This window comes from Lemur catta, chromosome 23, assembly GCF_020740605.2.
Source record: "Lemur catta isolate mLemCat1 chromosome 23, mLemCat1.pri, whole genome shotgun sequence".
NCBI classification, from domain to species: Eukaryota; Metazoa; Chordata; class Mammalia; order Primates; family Lemuridae; genus Lemur; species Lemur catta.
The window spans coordinates 10,200,186-10,217,662 of record NC_059150.1 but is presented as its reverse complement, the minus strand read 5'-3'; the positions used below and the strand labels follow the sequence as shown (position 1 = coordinate 10,217,662).

The window sequence follows — 17,477 nt, the reverse complement described above, 5'->3', positions numbered from 1 at the left end:
GTCTGATTGGGGGAATAGGACAGACACAAGCCCCTCCTAGGAAGGGCATTCTGCTACCACTCTGCCTTTGGAAGCTTCCATTGTACAAGACTAATCAAAGGAAGAAGCTATAAGCACAGGCTCATACTGATAAGGGCAAAAAAGAGGTGAGGGAAAGTATTGAGTGTGTTGTGGTCACTGGGACCATGAGACCAGGTCATTCTCCAAGAGGACCCTTTCTCTCTGGTGAAGCTGTTTCTCTGCAAAGCTTCTGAAGCATCACTGAGCATCTAACATAGTGCATGCCCCTATGGCTGGACAAGGTCTGTATCCCATTTGTTTAACTCAGTAGCCAGAGATTCCGTCCCTTTGGAGGACACTAATTCCTTTCCATAGTGATATACCAAATGACCTTGAGACAGCTTTTTCTCCCGAGGGTGGGGGTTGTGGACCTCACCAGAGTGATGCTGCTACTTACCTTGCTAGTCTGAATCCATTCTCACACACACTCCTGAGGAGGAAGGTGGTCGGTCTCATGGAAATCATTCTTAGCAATATGAATAATTAGTCATTTGTCACTATGCTAAAAAGACTGTTGAAGCCAGATAGTTAACTGGCTATAAGATACTCTTGGTCAGGGAATTTTTCTTAAGGATATTGATTTTCTCTAACAAAGAACTCGTTTACAGAATTTTCATCTTTTTTCCTGTTTTCTATAGTGTTGTGATAACTGCTAGAGTTCATAACAGAGTGAAATATATAGGATCTTAAGTCAAATCATAAAAGCTTGGTCTTTCAGGAAATCATTCATAGCCTTTTACGTAAAGATGTGGAAAGAGAATGGGTCACATTTATTATGATCAAATGTCCTAGCAATCAAAAATCTACTTTTAGAATGCCAATACCCTGTGGTTTAAATGTAAAAGGCTGAATCCCGGAGGTGAGAAGAGAGAAACTGAATGCAAGTCCTCATCAATCCTCCCTCTCTAGCCTAGGGCCTCTGTCAGTATTCTTTGAATATGTATTGTAGCAATATCAGCAGGGGAGAGTCTCTGGTCAAGCTGGCATTTTGGGGAGGTATGAAGACACTATTGATTCAGGCCTCACTCAGGCAGGGGCAAATAGTGTCCCGGAAAGAATCAGAATGGGAAATCTGCTTAGAAACAGTTATAGATTATATCAAACTGTCACAGGAACAGCCATTTTTCTCTGAAAGGGCATTTCCTCCTGAGGGTTTGCTACCAAGAACTATGGAGCTCTAGGTGACTTTAGTTTGCAATCAGCAGGGGGCTGCTTACTGGTGGTATTTTTTGAGTTCTTGTGCTGAATAGTCTTCCTTATCACCCAGACTGTATCTTGCAGACATACAACTGCTCCCTAAATAACTCTCCTCCCTTTTCACCCTGCCTTTTTCTTAGCTGCATGCTCAGGACCCCTTCTTTGAAATACTTGTGATTCATCTACATGCAGTTGATTTTTTAAAATTTAACTTCTTATTTTGAGATAACCATAGATTCATATGGAGTTGTAAGAAACAAAGTGATCTCCTCTGCCCTTTACTCAGTTTCCCTGATGTAAACTGAGGGAAAATTGCAAAACTATAGTATAATATCACAACCAGGATATTGACATTGATGCATTCAAGGTACAGAACAAACATTTCCATCACCACAAGGATACCTCATGTTGCCTTTTTATTTTTTAGGGTGACACCCACTTGCTTCTTGCCCTCACCCCCGTTCCTTAAGCCCTGGCAACCACTAATTTAATTCTTTTTATATAATTTTAGCATTTCAAGAATGTTACATAAACGGAATCATAAGTGTGTGGTCTTTGGGGATTGTTCTTTTTCAGTCTCTGGAGATTCATCCAGGTTGTAGTATATCAGTAGTTTATATCTTTTTATTGCTGAGTAGTGTTCTATGATGCAGATGTATCACCTGTTGAAGGATATTTGGGTTGTTTCCAGTTTCTGGCTGTTATGAAAAAAGCTACCATAAACATTTATGTACAGGTTTTTATGTGAACATAAGTTTTCATTCTTCTGGGATAAATGACCAGGAGTGTAAAGGTCATATTGTAGTTGTGTATTTAGTTGTTAATAAACTTCCAAACTCTTCCAGAGTGGCTGTACCATTTTACATTCCTACTAGCAAATACATGATCTAATTTACTTGCATTTTCACTGGCATTTGGTGTTGTCATTACTTTTTTATTTTAGCCATTCTGATAGGTGTATAGAAATATTTCATTGTAGTTTTACTTTGTTTCCTAAATGGCTAATCACACCGAACACTTTTTCGTGTGCTTATTTGCCATCTGTGTATTATTTCAGGATATTATGAGGATACAAACATTTTGGTTACATTTTATGTCTTTGCCTCACCCAAGCAAGGATTAGAGGTATGCCCTTCCCCTCTACAACGCTCACTGCATCCATTAGTTGTGAATTTACTGCCCCCTCCCCAACCCCCTAATCCCTGGAGAGTATTACTACTGTGTGAGCACCATAGTGTTGATCAGTTAGTGCCAATTTGATGGCAAGTACATGTGGTGCTTGTTTTTCCATTGTTGTGATATTTCATTTAGTAGAATGGGTTCCAGCTCTATCCAGGACAATAAAAGAGGTGCTAGATCACCATTGATTTTTGTGGCTGAGTAGAACTCCATGGTATACATATACCACATTTTCTTAATCCACTCATGTATTGATGGGCACTTGGGTTGTTTCCACATCTTTGCAATTGTGAATTGTGCTGCTATAAACATTCGAGTGCAGATATTTCTATTTTTAGTTTTTTGAGAAACCTCCATACTGTTTTTCATGATAGCTGTGCTAATTTACATTTCCACCAACAGTGTACAAGAGTTCCCTTTTCTCTATATCCTCATAAGCATTAGTTATTTTTTGTCTTTTTGTGATAATAGCCATTTTAGCTGGGGTAAGATGATATCTCATTGTGTCTTTGATTTACATTTGTCTGGCTATTAGTGATACTGAGCACTTTTTCATGTATCTGTTGAGCACTTATATGTCTTCTTTGGAGAAATATCTATTCAGATTATTGGCCCATTTTAAAATCATATTATTTGTTTTTTTTTGCTGTAGATTTAAGTTTCTTGTATATTCTGGATATTAATCTATTGTTGGATGGATAGTTTCTCTCATTCTATAGGTTGTCTCTTCACTCTGTTAATTGTGTATTTTGTTGTGCAAAGCTTTTTAGTTAGATATAATAACATTTGTCTATTTTTGCTTTTGTTGCCTGTACTTTTGAAGTCTTACTCCAAAAATCTTTGCCCAGACCAATGTTCTGAAATATTTCTCATATGTTTTCTTCTGAAAGTTTCACAGTTTTGGGTCTTACATTTACTTTTTAATCCATTTTCAGTTGATTTTTGTATATGATAGAAGATAGGGGTCTAGTTTCAGTCTTCTGCATATGGATATCCAGTTTTCCCAGCACCATTTATTGAAGAGACTATTCTTTCCCCAGTGAGTGCTCTTGGTGGCTTTTTCAAAAATCAGTGGGCTGTAAATGCATGAATTTATTTCTGGCTTCTCTGTTCCATTGGTCTATGTGTCTGTTTTATGCCATTACCATGATGTTTTGCTTACTACAGCTGTGTAGAATATTTTGAAGCCAGGTAGTGTGAGGCCTCCAGCTTTGTTCTTTTTGCTCAGGACTGCTATGGCTATTCAGGATCTTTATGATTCTATGTAAATTCTCTAATTTTTTTATTTCTTTGAAGAATGTCATTGGTATTTTGATAGAGATTGTATTGAATCTCTAGATCACTTTAAGAAGTGTAGACATTTTAACAATGTTAATTCTTCCAATCCTTGAACATGGGGTATCTTTTTCCTTTTTTAATATCCTTTTTAATTTTTTCATCAATGTTTCATATTAATAGTTTTCCTTGCAGAGATTTTTCACCTTTTCAGTTAAATTTATTCCTATTTATTTTTTTGTAGCTATTGTAAATGGGATTTCTCTCTTGATTTCTTTTTCAGATTGTTTGCTATTGGTGTATAGAAATGCTACTGATTTTTGTATGTTGATTTTCTATCCTGAAAATTTACTAAATTTGTTTATCAGTTCTAACAGGTTTTTTGGTAGAGTCTTTATGTTTTTCTAAGTACAAGATCATGTCTGCAAACAGGGACAATTTGACCTCATCTTTCCCAATTTGGATGCCCTTTATTTGTTTCTGTTGCCTGACTGCACTGGCTGGGACTTCCAGTACTATGTTGAATAAAAGTGGTGAAAATAGGCTTCCTTATCTTTTTCCAGATATTAGAGGATAGGATTTCAACTTTTCCCCATTCAGTATGATGTTAGCTGTGATTTTGTCATATATGCCCTTTATTGTTTGGAGGTACATTTCTTCTATACCTAATTTGTTGAGTTTTTATCATCAAGGGATATTGAATTTTAACAAATGCTTTTTCTGTGCTGAGATGGTCATATGGTTTTTTCCCATCATATTGTTGATGTGATGTATCACATTTATTGATTTATGTAGGTTGAGTCATCCCTGGATAAATCCCTGCTGTTGGATTCAGTTTGCTAGCACATTGTTGAGGATTTTTGCATCTATGTTCATCAGAGATAGTAGCTTGTAGTTATCTCTTTTTTGTTGTTGTGTCCTTATCTGCTTGTGGTATCATGGTAACGCTGGTCTTGTAGACTGAGTTTGCAAGAATCCGCCCCCCCCCTTCAATTTTTGGAATAATTTGAGAAGAATTGGTACTAGTATTTCTTTAAAAGTTTGGTAGAATTCAGCAGTGAAGCCATCTGGTCCTGGGCTTTTCTTTTTTTGCGAGACTTTTTTTTTGTTATTGATTCAATCAGTTTCATTACTTGTTATTGGTCTGTTCAGGTTTCCTGTTTCTTCCTGGTTCAATCTTGGTAGGTTATATGTGTCCAGGAATTTGTCCATTTCTTCTAGGTTTTTCAATTTGTTAGTATACAATTGTTCATAATAGTCTCTAATGGTTCTTTGTATTTCTGTGGTATCAGTTGTAATATCTCCTTCTTAATCTCAATTTTATTTATTTGGGATTTCTCTATCTTTCTCAATCTAGCTAAAGATTTTTCAGTGTTGTTTATCTTTTCCAAAAACAAACTTTTCCTTTCATCGCTTTTTGTTTTGTATTTTTTAGTCTCAATTTCATTTATTTTGGCTCTGATCTTCATTATTTCTTTCCTTCTACTAATTTTGGGTCTGATTTGTTCTTTTCTAGTTCCTTGAGGTGCATCATTCGATTGTTTATTTGAAATCTTTCTACTTTGTTGATGTAGGTGTTTATTGCTGTGTACTTTCCTCTTAGAATTGATTTTTCTATATCCCATGGGTTTTGGTATGTTGTGTTTCCATTTTCATTTATTTTAAGAAATTTTTAAATTTTCTTCTTAATTTCTGTATTGATCCATTCGTCATTGAGGAGAATGTTGTTTAATTTCCATTTATTTGTAAAGTTTACAAAATTCCACTTGTTACTGATTTCTGTTTTTCTTCTGTTGTGGTCCGGAAAGATTCTTGATATGAATTTGATTTTTAAAGAATTTAAAACTTGTTTTGTGAACTAACATATGGTCTATCATAGAACAGTGTTCCATGTGCTGATGAGAAGAATGTATATTCTGCAACTGTTGATTGAAATCTGAGCAATAAATAGTCATCGAATAAAGTTTATTAATTTTTTGAGCCTCAGTTTCTCATTTGTCACATAGGATAATAATTGTCTAGTAAATCAAAGCTGTAGTTGTGCATGGTGGCATGTGGCTGTAGTCCCAGCTATTCTGGAGGCTGAGGCAGGAGGATCACTTGAGCCCAGGAGTTTGAGGTTGTAATGAGGTATGATTGTGTCACTGTACTCCAGGCTGGGGAACAGAGCAAGAGCCTGTCTTTTTTTAAAAAAAAAAAACAAACTTGTATTTAGAATTAAGTAAGGTAGTAAATGTATGTGATTTACTACAATTCTTGGCTCACAGTAAGTGAAACAATAGTTTGTTATTGTTTCATTATGATTATTTCTATTACAGTATTTACTTCCATTTTCCCATACTCCTCTCATACCTGTTATCATACCAAATGAACCATCCAGAGGATTATGCACATTTGTCAGTGACAGATGCTGACTGGTTAGATGTTTGCAATTAAATCCTAACTTAGTTCTCTCTTGGCCATATTTTTCTGTACAGGTCCTGCAGTTGGGCTCAGACATCCTTCCCCAATACAAGCAAGAGGCGCCAAAGACTCCCCCCCACATCATCTTGCATTACTGTGTTTTTAAGACCACGTGGGATTGGATCATCTTGATCTTGACCTTCTATACAGCCATCTTGGTCCCTTACAATGTCTCGTTTAAAACCAGGCAGAACAATGTGGCCTGGCTGGTTGTGGATAGCATCGTGGATGTCATCTTTTTGGTGGATATTGTGCTCAATTTTCATACCACCTTTGTTGGACCAGCGGGGGAGGTGATTTCTGACCCCAAACTTATCCGCATGAACTACCTGAAGACGTGGTTTGTGATTGATCTTCTGTCCTGTTTGCCATATGATGTCATCAACGCTTTTGAGAACGTGGATGAGGTTAGTGCCTTTATGGGTGATCCAGGGAAGATTGGTTTTGCTGATCAGATTCCACCACCACTGGAGGGGAGAGAGAGTCAGGTACATCCCTCAAATCTCAGACCTTGTTGTCATGTCTTTAAAACTGAATTAAATGTGGGTGGTTAACAGCAAAGTAATTAAATGGGTGGGAACTAGCATGACTGATGTCCAGAATAGAGGGAGCATGCTTGACAGATACCCTTGCCTGCTATTCCTGTCCTTTGGAGATTGGGCATCTCTGCATGTCAGTGAATGGGTGTGAAAGAGACAAAAGGCTTACTCTTACTCCATGTGAATGCAAGCCACTGGCTCAGGGGTGGTGGGGCTGCAGGAGCAGATATGCATGGCCACTGCACCTGTGAATCTGACACTTGGTATTCAATTGCTGAATGTCTACCTATTTGTTGATTATTCTAATTATGGGGACTTTGCTTTTATCTGCTGCTGACATTTGGCTGTTTGATAGCTGATTAACTTCTCATAACAGATACCACTTTTTCCTAAGTTTGTTCCCTCTTTCTCTCCTTCCTTCCATCTGCAAATTTTGGAATGAGTTATTTCTTTGCTAAAAATGAGCTTTGGAGGTAATTGTTTGCTGAGATACTAAGATACCAGCTTGTGGTTAAGAGGAGTGGTGGTGTTTTTGGATTACACTGCTGTTTTAGTCCCTTTTGTGTTGTTAGAAAGGAATACCTGAGACAGGGCAATTTACAAAGAAAAAAGGTTTATTTGGCTCACAATTCTGATGGCTGGAAGGTTCAAGACTGGGCATCTGGTGAGGGCTTCACGTTGCTTCCACTCATGGCAGAAGTTGAAGGGGAGTTGGCATGTGCAGGGATCACGTGGCAAGAGAGGAAGCAAGAGAGAGAGGGGAGGTGCCAGGCTCTTTTTAACAACCAGCTTTCTCTGAAACTAGTAGAGTAAAAACCCACTCACCTCTGAGAGAGGGCATTAATCTGTTCATGGAGGATCTGCCCCCATGACCCAAAAACCTCCCATTCGGCCCCAACTCCAACATTAGGGGTCAAATTTCAACATGAGGTTTGGAGGGGACAAACATCCAAACTATAGCAATTACTTTGGATTGTTAGTCCTGCAGGCAATGGAAGGAATTAAAGGAAGATAAATGCCCTGTAAATGTGTTAGAATTAGGACATGCTCAGTCATTGTCTGAATGGGTGCCTGGGACACGTTGCAGCAAGAAGGGCCACTGGGCTGGTTAAAGTGATTTTCTCCTTTGAAAAAGCAAGGATGTCAAGTCATTGCAAAGAAAAATGTCAGATTCTTATCTAGTTTGTGTTCTATGGGAATTGTTCTTCCTTTTTTGTACGACTAGTTGACACTCCAGATGGATTAAGATAAGGCAGTTCATTTGATAAGTCTTCAGCCTTGTTCAGCTATGGGCCCTCATTGCCTTGGATTACAGAGGACCCCACGGTCTCAGTCTGGCTGGGTTGTTAACTGGGTGGGTAATCTAGGAAGCCACCTGGAGGCTGGGTTGAGGCCTGACGCATTCTCAGGGTGCAAGGGCTCATAGGACGCAGACGTGAAACAGTTGGAAGGAAGAGCCTGCTCCCTGCCAGGATATCATGCCCTGGCCAATGACTCCCTGTCTTACTGGTGGAGTAATGGTGCCTCTTTGTCTTTAGCTCAGTACCAGCAGTGGGCAAGGACACTAGTTCCTCTCTGGGAGAACCAAACTACCTACCACTTTTCTCTCCAGTGAAGAGTAACTCTTCCTACAAAATGCTGCTAAACATAGAGCTAGAAGGAGAGAGTTTAGGTGCTCAGATGCTCTAGATCCAGAACCGTCCATGCTTCTATCTGGGTGAATGTGTTTTAATATACTTTTAAATCCCAAGGACTAATTTTCTGGGTGGCTTGTGTAGATTTTCTGGGAGGATTAAATGAGTTAAGACTGATCATTTACAAGAGCAGAATCATCACTAAAGTGAATGCTGGAATTCTTAAATGTGAATTTTAGTACATGTTGGAAATGATATTTTTCTCTGCAAGCACATTTCTAGAAGATTTTATGTTAGTGAGGAAAATATCATTTTGGCTTAGGTAATTCAAATGAATTATCTCAATCTAAAAGAGCTTCTTATACAGATATGGAAAATGAAATTTAACTTGAAAAAAATCACTTGCGTGGTTTTTATAGCAATGGTACTAAAATTTTTGCAAATAAATAGAACAGTTCTTTAGCTTCCACAGATTCTTATCAAAAATGGGCAAAACTATAAATACATATATGTAAATGCCTCAATATTACCTGGTAGGTTAATAGAACAGAGAGCTTCTCCCCAGGGACTGTGTACATTGGGTTGGCAATCCTTTGCCATTATTTGTGAATATCTCAGTGGTAGTTTCTGATTTCTAGATTCATGAAATAGATCAGTGATAGGAAAAGTGTCACTTATCTGTAACTTTCTAGTTGTAAAAGGGTTTACTCTCCAAGCTCTTACTACCACTTCTTGATCATAAATAATAATGTAAATATTAGGGGATTATAGCTATGATTTGCTTCTATAAAGATTTGATTTTATATTTGGTAACTTCTTTTAAAAGTTTGTCCTGATACCCAAAATAATGCCCTTTCATAACAATTGTGGTGGTGTGGAAGGAGATCAATGTGAGGAAACTATTTGGCTTTTAGTCTTGTTCATTTCACCTATTAGGACAGCTGTGAACCTTGTGTATGTCATTTAGCTTTTCTGAATCACAGTTTTCCCATCTACATCTTGGGGATAGTACTACTTTACCTTCCCGAAGGAACAGTGTTTGGGTAGTGGTTTGGCTGGTGGTGGTTAGAGGAGGTTGCAGGGGAGGGGCAGTATGAAGGTCATCCCACCTGGAAAATCTGGATTAGGCTGAGGGAAAATCCCTTTGGCTGGAGAATTCTGATTAATAGCTTAGGAGGTTCACATTCACCACATGCTCTCTTACCCATGATCTGTTGTGGAGTCACTAAGCGAAGATTGCTGCTCCCTCTGCTCTAGGTTCTTTTTCTGGGAGAATGTGGAGAGAAATAAGGAATGACTGACTCATTTCTCATCAAAAATACACAGAGCTGAATTGTCTCTGGTGTTCTCCTAATTATGCCAATGGAGACCAAAGAAGATGGACATGAACAGTGGTGGCTTTGCCATCTGTGTGTGGAGTGGGAGTGGGAAGCTCTCGAAGTGAAAAGATTGGACCCACCCAAGGCCTGGGTCAAGAAAGCACTAGGGGAAATTGCTAAAGCTTGCAATTGTGAGTTCGGCCCTGTGGACATAACCCTTCTCCATGATTTAAACCAAACAGACTATCCCTTTGGCTAAACTTGTTTCACTTATGTAGATGGACTGCATTTGCGTCATTTTCCAGTCTGTTGGTAATAATCTGTTTTGGAGGCTGTATGGGAATATGTTTGCACATTAGTTAAACTGGTTAGGGGACAAAAGGTCTGGAAACTGAGTGAATTAAAGCTTGGAATGGGTCTGTTGAAGCAAAAGCCAAATGAGTCTCTTTCATGCTCTTAGAGGATTGTTGGCTTAGTGTGCTTCATCGACTAAAGATGGAATTATTATTGACAAAACAGATTCACTCTCCCAAGGAAACCTTATTGCTTATTGCTATTGGAGTGTGGAAGTGCAAAGGGGAGAATGGGGCCAATCAGGCCAATCTCCCAGGTCTCAATTCTGATGCCTCAGAGCCTGGAAGTGGCCAAGAGCTTCTGTTCCTGGCCCTGCAACTTCAGCAAGCAGCACAACCAGCTAGTGCCAGCGATGCAGCTGACACTTGCCAAGAGCCTACTCTCCTGGGAGATGCTCACCTTAGAGCAGAGCAGGAGCAAGGTGTGCCGATGAAAAGATGATAGCACTGATGACAGCTTTCATTTATTTCATGCATTTAATTTTCCAAAACACTTTCATCCAGATGTGACTTTGCCATCCAGTTGTGCCACCTTGTACAAGTCACTGCATCTCCCTGGACTTAGTTTGCCTCACCTGTATGACAAGTCTATCCCAGCTCTAACCTTCTGTAGCTCTAGAGCGAGTATTTTCCCTGTTTTGCAGATGAGAGGAAAGGGGCAGCTTGTCCTTTTGGCTGATGGCATCTGTTTTGAGGTAGTGAAACCGACCCTAGTCTCCTGACTCCTAGGCTCGTGCTTTTTCCTGCAGGTCATGGTGTCTCATCAGGGAATCTGGAAGTTGGGGAAACCAAGCTTTGCATTTCAGCACCTGGGGACCCCTCTCTGAATCATTCCCTGGCATGTCCCCTTCTGCTTCCCTCTTGTTGGTGGACCTCTCTCACAGCTGAGGGACGAGAGGTTTGGGTGGTCAGCCTGGGTGACTCTAACCTGTCACTGGGCCATGCGTTCAAGGATGGACACTGAGGGCAGAGGTCGGCAGTGACTCCAGGGTCTAGTTGCCTGTCCTGCTTATCTCTCCTTGGTGAATATCGTCACTTCTAAATTCTAGGTTCTCTATTCCCTGCTTTTCCAGGCATTTCCTTATCACTGATGCTGAAGGCCAATTGGACCCACGTGTGTTACTTACCCTGTTAATTTATGGTTGTCAGTCCTCATTTGTGGTTCCTTTTAGTTAGAAGGCTACCTTTTCAATTTGTACCCAGGTGACTCCTGTGCTGTCCAGCTGAAAGCTGGTAGGAAACTATCAGGTGAAAGTCATGAGATGACCACGGCTTTTCTTTCCCTGCGTCCTAGCAATACTGTACAGGTGCTGTCTGTGGCTCATAATAGCAATTTGGTTTTTTTTTTAACATCAGTAGACTTTATTTTTTTAGAGCAGTTTTAGTTTATAGAAAAATGGAGTGAGATGTACTGAGACCACTCCCTGCCTCCTGCCCCCCCACAGTTTTCCCTATTATCAACATTTTGCATATGTGTGGTGCATTTGTTATAATTGATGAGCCAATATTGATATATAATTGTTAGCTAAAGTGCATAGTTTACATTAGGGTTCACTCTCTGTGTTGTATATTCTGTGGGGTGGACAAGTGTGTAATGACACGTATGTACCATTACAGGATCATACTGACTAGTTTCACTGCCTAAAACATCCCCTGTGCTCTACCTGTTCATCCCCCGACCCCCACGCCCTTCCCGCTGTCACCATTCCTGGCCACCACTGGAATTCCACAGTTTTGCCTTTCCAGAATGTCCTGACGTTGGAATCATACGGTATGGAGTCTTTCAGATTGGCTTCTTTCACTTAGCAATATGCATATAAGGTTCCTCCATGTCTTTTTCTCATAGTTCATTTCTTTTTATTGCTGAACCATATTCTATTGTATGGATGTAGCACAATTTATTTAGTAACAGCAATTAAAAAAATCATTTCTGAATAGCATGTGTTATTTCAGCCCTGATCAGCGCAGGCCCTGTCCTGGCTGTCCTCCTTCTGTGGGTCCCCTGGATGTGGAGAGGTGAGACCTCGGGACGCAGAGCACATCTTAGCAGCCTGTGACAGTTCCTGGACAAAACCCAACAACATTTCACACAGGTCATTACGGCTGATAGCACAAAAGGCAGAAAAACTAAATGGTACTACAGTGTCTTTGCATTTTTTCCTTGGCATTTCTCTCTTATGTTTGTGCTGAGTATTTCTGCCATCCAATTATTTTGGTAAAAAGAGGACGAAACCAGACACGCTGGAGTTTTCACTCTCATGTCTTGTTAGTGGCAGGAAGTGCTGCAGTTTCTCTTTTGATGATCTCGACTTGCTGGCAGTGCCAGGGCTGAGTCTGATTTCAGCGATGTGAGTAATGCCGCCACTGTCCCGGTGCTGGCGACGTTGCCCAGAACTTTTCCTTTGATTTATTTCATCAGTCTTCTTCCTGACTTGTGCTCACGGTGGGCAAAGGACTGTGGAGGTGACGTGTCTCTTTGTTCAAGCAGAGGCTTCCGATGGAAACTGGGCTGTGGGTGCTGGACCCTGCACAGACCCCTGAGTTTTGATCATACCTGGGGCAGGTGTGCGCGGGAGCAGGGGAGGGGCCGGGGGAGCATCTTTAACAGCAGAAGTTGATCCTGCTTTCTGCAAGCAGTGATGTACTGTGAAGCTGTGATCCCAGAGGTTAAAAAAAAAAGTAAATCCTAGAAGAAAACGTCTCTGAGGCTATGAAAGAGCTCTGCGCTTTGGAGTAAGATACACTCGGCTCCTGTGCCTGACTCCCCTCTGCTGACACCGTCTTCCCTCCCCGCCTCCTTCCTTCTGGTCAACCCAAGTTGTGCTTCCTTTTAATTCTCTACCAACTTTTCTTGGTAACTCTTTCAGGGTGATCCTTCTTTAAAGAAATCTTACTGACTTTGATGGTAGGGTATGGGGGTGGATGTAAGTTCCCCAGGAGCTCCCAGTCTAGTGGGGGCCACAGAGAATGCCACTCTCTATTTATAATTTTACCTCTATTTTCTCTCTTTTCTGTTCCAGAATTCTAAGGGCACTTAGGTTAACCCTTTGTCCTCTATCTCCCATGTCTCTCTTATACTCCTTTTTATATTTTTTGACCTTTTGTCTTTCCCTGGTTCATTCTGGATATTTTTTTTTCTGACTCATCTCCCAGTTTCCCATTTCACTCTTGAGCTTTGCCTAAGTGCTTTTAAACTCTTCCAGTGCATTCTTAATTTTGGTGGCTGTATTTTTCAGAGTTAAAGTTGTCATTTGGCTTATTTTATAGTTTCAAATTTTCTGCTGAAATTCTTGATCTTGCCTTTTATCTTGTCAAATACCTTAAGGATAATTATTTTAATGTCTACATTTGATAACTGAATAATCTGGAGTCTCCGTGGGCCTCATCCTATTGTATTATACTGTTTCCCTTAGTTTTCTTACAGATTATTTTATCTGTTTATGTGCTGGTTATTTTTTTTTTTTTTTTTTGAGACAGTGTTTTGCTCTGTCACCCTGGCTAGAGTGCAGTGGCACGATCTTAGCTCACTGCAACCTCAAACTCCTGAGCTCAAGTGATCCTCCTGGCTCAGCAAGTAGCTAGAACTACTAGCATGCACCATCACACCTACCTAGTTTTTTTTTTTTTTTTTTTGTAGAGACAGGGTCTCGCTGTGTTACCCAGGCTTGTTTCAAATTCCTGGCCTCAAGCAATCCTCCTTCCTCAGCCTCCCAAACTGCTAGGATTACAGGAGTAAGCCACCACGCCTGGCCCATGTGCTGGTTATTCTTGATTGTGTACTGGACATTCTGCATGAAAAATTATAAAAATATTCTGGGGCCTAGAATGGTATTATTTTTCTTCAGAGAATATTTAAATTTGCTTCATATGTGTAGCTAAGAGCACTAGCAACCGGACTCACCTGAATGCAGTTTAAAGAGGTGATTTGAAGCTGTGTTTCAAGACTTTTTCTGGTTCAGTTTGCTGTAGATAATAGCCATTGTGGTTCCAACTAAAAGCAGAACTTTTTCTTTAATAGCTTCCAAACCTTTTACTTTTGTCCTCCTAAATCTAAGAGCTGTGAAAAGCAACGGTCAGATCTTCCTCCTCTTAGCTGCCTCCCTGGAATTGGCAAATACTCCAGGAGAAAACCTGATCCAAATGCTGGACTTACTCTTTGGGTTTCCATCATCTCCTGGATTTTGGAGCCATAATCCTTCACTGCCCTGCTAACTCATGGCTGCATTCAAGCTGATTTTATAAAAGAGTCTGTCCAGGGCTTATTGTTGTTCTCAATGGGAGAGTTCATCTGAATTTATTAATCTATTATTACCAGAAGACTCTAATTATTTCTTTGGGAAAAATCATCAGCACTATAATTACTGGGACAGTGGCAATCCACATTTTAAAGGCTTTTGATACATACTATCTGCTTGCCTATCAATTAGATTGTACAAGTTTACAAAAGTTCATGCTACTTTTACCTCACCATCACCAGATATGAATTTTTAAAATTGCCAATTAGATAGGTCAAAATCTCATTGAGTTTTTATTAGGACTGTCATTTAGACTGTCTGGATTTGAATCCTCTTCTTAGCCATCTGACCTTAAGCAATTATGTTTAACCTGTCTATGCTCAGTTGCTCGTCTGAAATATTGGGATAATGATTATATCCATCTCATGGGATTGAGGTGAGGATGAAATGTGTTAATCCAGGTGAAATGAGTAAAGCAGTGCCCAGTATATCAAAATCTCTCAGTAAATGTTAGTTGTATTGTTATTTTATTATTAATATTTATCTCTTCTTGACTAGTTGTCAGAGTACAATGTTATTGAGGTCTTTGCTCATGCACTTCTTCCTAATTCCTATATTTATTTCCCCAAAACTTAATTATCCTTTATGGCTTAAGCTCAGCTGTTCCTTTACATGTGACACCTTGTCTGATTTCTCTGAAACAGGTGTAATATATTTTTCTAATCAGCCCCATAGAGTATTATTTACTGTTGGATTATACATATATTCTGTCTTGTACTACAGATCTACGGTCCATTATACACAATTCTGAAATCCAAAATTTATAAATTTTTGTAACTCATTTTGTGGCAAAATATCTACTGACATGAATGTGCTTGGAGAGCCCTGAGCTGATGTTTACTGCTTATGGTCTTCATGTATCCCACTTAGTCTGAATATTCATACATTTCTCTGCAGAAATATTAATGTGCTTGAGGGTGGGGTACATACAACTCTGCTTATGGTCGTATATGGTTCATGGACCCTATTCCCTCTCTGAATTCCGAAACCCATCTGGTCCTAAGGGGTTTGGGTAAGGTGTTTTAGACATATTTAGATAGTTGTGTGTACTGTAGGTTTAGGAAGCATGTCTTAATTCTCATAGAACATAAATATATATATATATGCTTATATCATGCATATAACATATATAGTTAATGGAAAAATTTCAAAGAGAATGAGGAGGAGAAGGAAGAATAACAGTATTTATCAGTTAGGGATTTAATTTGGTAAATAGTAACAGAAATACCAACAATAGTGGTCTGGAAATAGGAGTTTAGTTTTTCTCACATCATTTAAAAGCCATTGGTAGACAATTGCTGATGTTGATTTAGTGGCTTAAGTTTATCTGGGCTGAGATTTCTGTGATTCTCTTGCTCTTTCCATGGGGTCACAGGATGGCCACGCCAGTTCTAGTTATCAAGTCAATTTTCCAAATAGCAAAAAGGAGGCATGGCAAAAGGCAAAAGAGCATATGGTTCCTGAACCTGGTCCTCTTTTAAAGATCTTTTGGAAGCCCATTTGATGATTTCTCTTTGTATCTCAGTGGTCAGAATTGCGTCATGTCATCTACCCCTCTCTGTAAGGGAATGAAGGAAATGTGGTTTTTAGCTTGGCAAATTGCACCCCAACAAAGTAGAGAGTCCTTAGTGAGAAAGAAATGGATATTGGGTAGACAATTAGCAGACTTGGGTAATATTTTTTGAGAACTTAATAAGTGTTTAATGAGTGCTAAATATTTTATATGCCTCATCTCTTGAACTTCTCACAAGACTCTTATGAATTTGGCATATCATCATCCCGGTTTTACATACAAGGAAAGTGAGGCTCAGAGAGGTTGGTCACCTGCTGAAGATCCTACTAATAGTAGTGTTGGAGTGGGATTTGAATCCAGGCTTGTTTGATTCTAGAACATACTTTCAACCAGTGTGCCACACGTCTACTGGGGTATAACACTGAAAGGTTAGGTAGAAGTCAGGGCATAAAGAGCTTTGACTGTGAATAAAAAAAGTTTAGACTAATCCCTAGCCCACATCATTGTTTTCTAAGTGATTTTGATTACATTTCTGTGCTAATTGGATCCATTGACTTCATGCTATGGGGTTCTCCCTTTTGTTGAACCTGGTACCTTTCTCTAGCTGGAACTTGGAAAGGGGCCTATCCTTTAAGATCTGCAGAGATGGCACTTTTTCTTTGAAGACTCCCTTAGGTTGACCTGGTCGCTATTTTATGCATTCCTGCAATAATCTCTGCACACACAAACCAAAGTTTCTTTGTTTTATAATCATATAATCTACTTACATGGTTAATTATGGCCAAACCAATTTGACTGGAGTGAAGGGATTGTGTCTTGTTCCTTTGTAATTTGTAACACTTGGCACAGTTTCTGGCACGTAGTAGGCACTCAGATATTGACAGAATGAGGAAAACATTGCATGGGTGAGTCAAGATCACACAATTCAGGATAAGAAAAAAACAAGTCTGCGGAAAGTATGTTTTTATTTTAATTATAATGCTGAACAATTGGTAGTATCATCCTTGGAGTGTGATCGATACCAGCTGTTCATGAATGGAGGTCTGGTATGTTTACAGGAGGATGTCAGCAATTTTGTGTTTTGAGGTAATTAACATATGCTTTTAATTATTTTATTGCCTTTTAAAGTTTAGAAGAGACCTTCTTTACTAATACTAAATATTTATAAAGTGCTCTATACTGCCTATTTTCATATCTGTTTTCTTCTTTGACTCTCAAAAAACCTCTATAAATACAGGTTTTGTGTGTGTTACCTTCTGACTGTTGCTGAAGTCTGAGACACAGAGAGGTTGGTGACTTTTTCAGAAGCACACAGCTAGTGAGTGACAGAACAGATCTTGTCTTCTCACTTGAGGTTCCAGAACTACTTAGTGTTTAGGTGGTGACTGTTTAGCCTTGAGTTCTCTACACACTGGGGGTACAATTTAGCTTAGATACTTCTGGTTTCTTTGGAATTATCCAGCCCATACCAACGACAGCATGCCATGGCCACAATATATAGAAAAGGGAGTACAAAGAGTGTGGAAACTATACTAAAAGATTTTGAATATCAAACCTTCTCAGAGGAATTAGTGTTAAGCATATTCCTCCAAGCATAGGAAAGGTCTATTGATAAGACATAAGGTTTGCAGATTAGCTGAAGTGTATCTC

At 39.4% G+C, this 17,477-nt stretch overlaps 1 protein-coding gene across 2 annotated transcripts in view; it reads left to right on the top strand.

Moving 5' to 3' along the window:
• The window catches only part of KCNH1 (potassium voltage-gated channel subfamily H member 1), a 289,657-nt gene that overhangs the window by 64,705 nt on the left and 207,475 nt on the right, over window positions 1-17,477 (top strand). The window contains exon 6 of one of the 2 annotated variants that reach the window (XM_045536431.1): window positions 6,189-6,581. In XM_045536431.1, coding sequence (XP_045392387.1) covers window positions 6,189-6,581 — 393 coding nt within the window. Of the gene's footprint in view, window positions 1-6,188; window positions 6,663-17,477 lie in introns of both variants that reach the window. The other variant, XM_045536430.1, reaches the window with a different exon arrangement.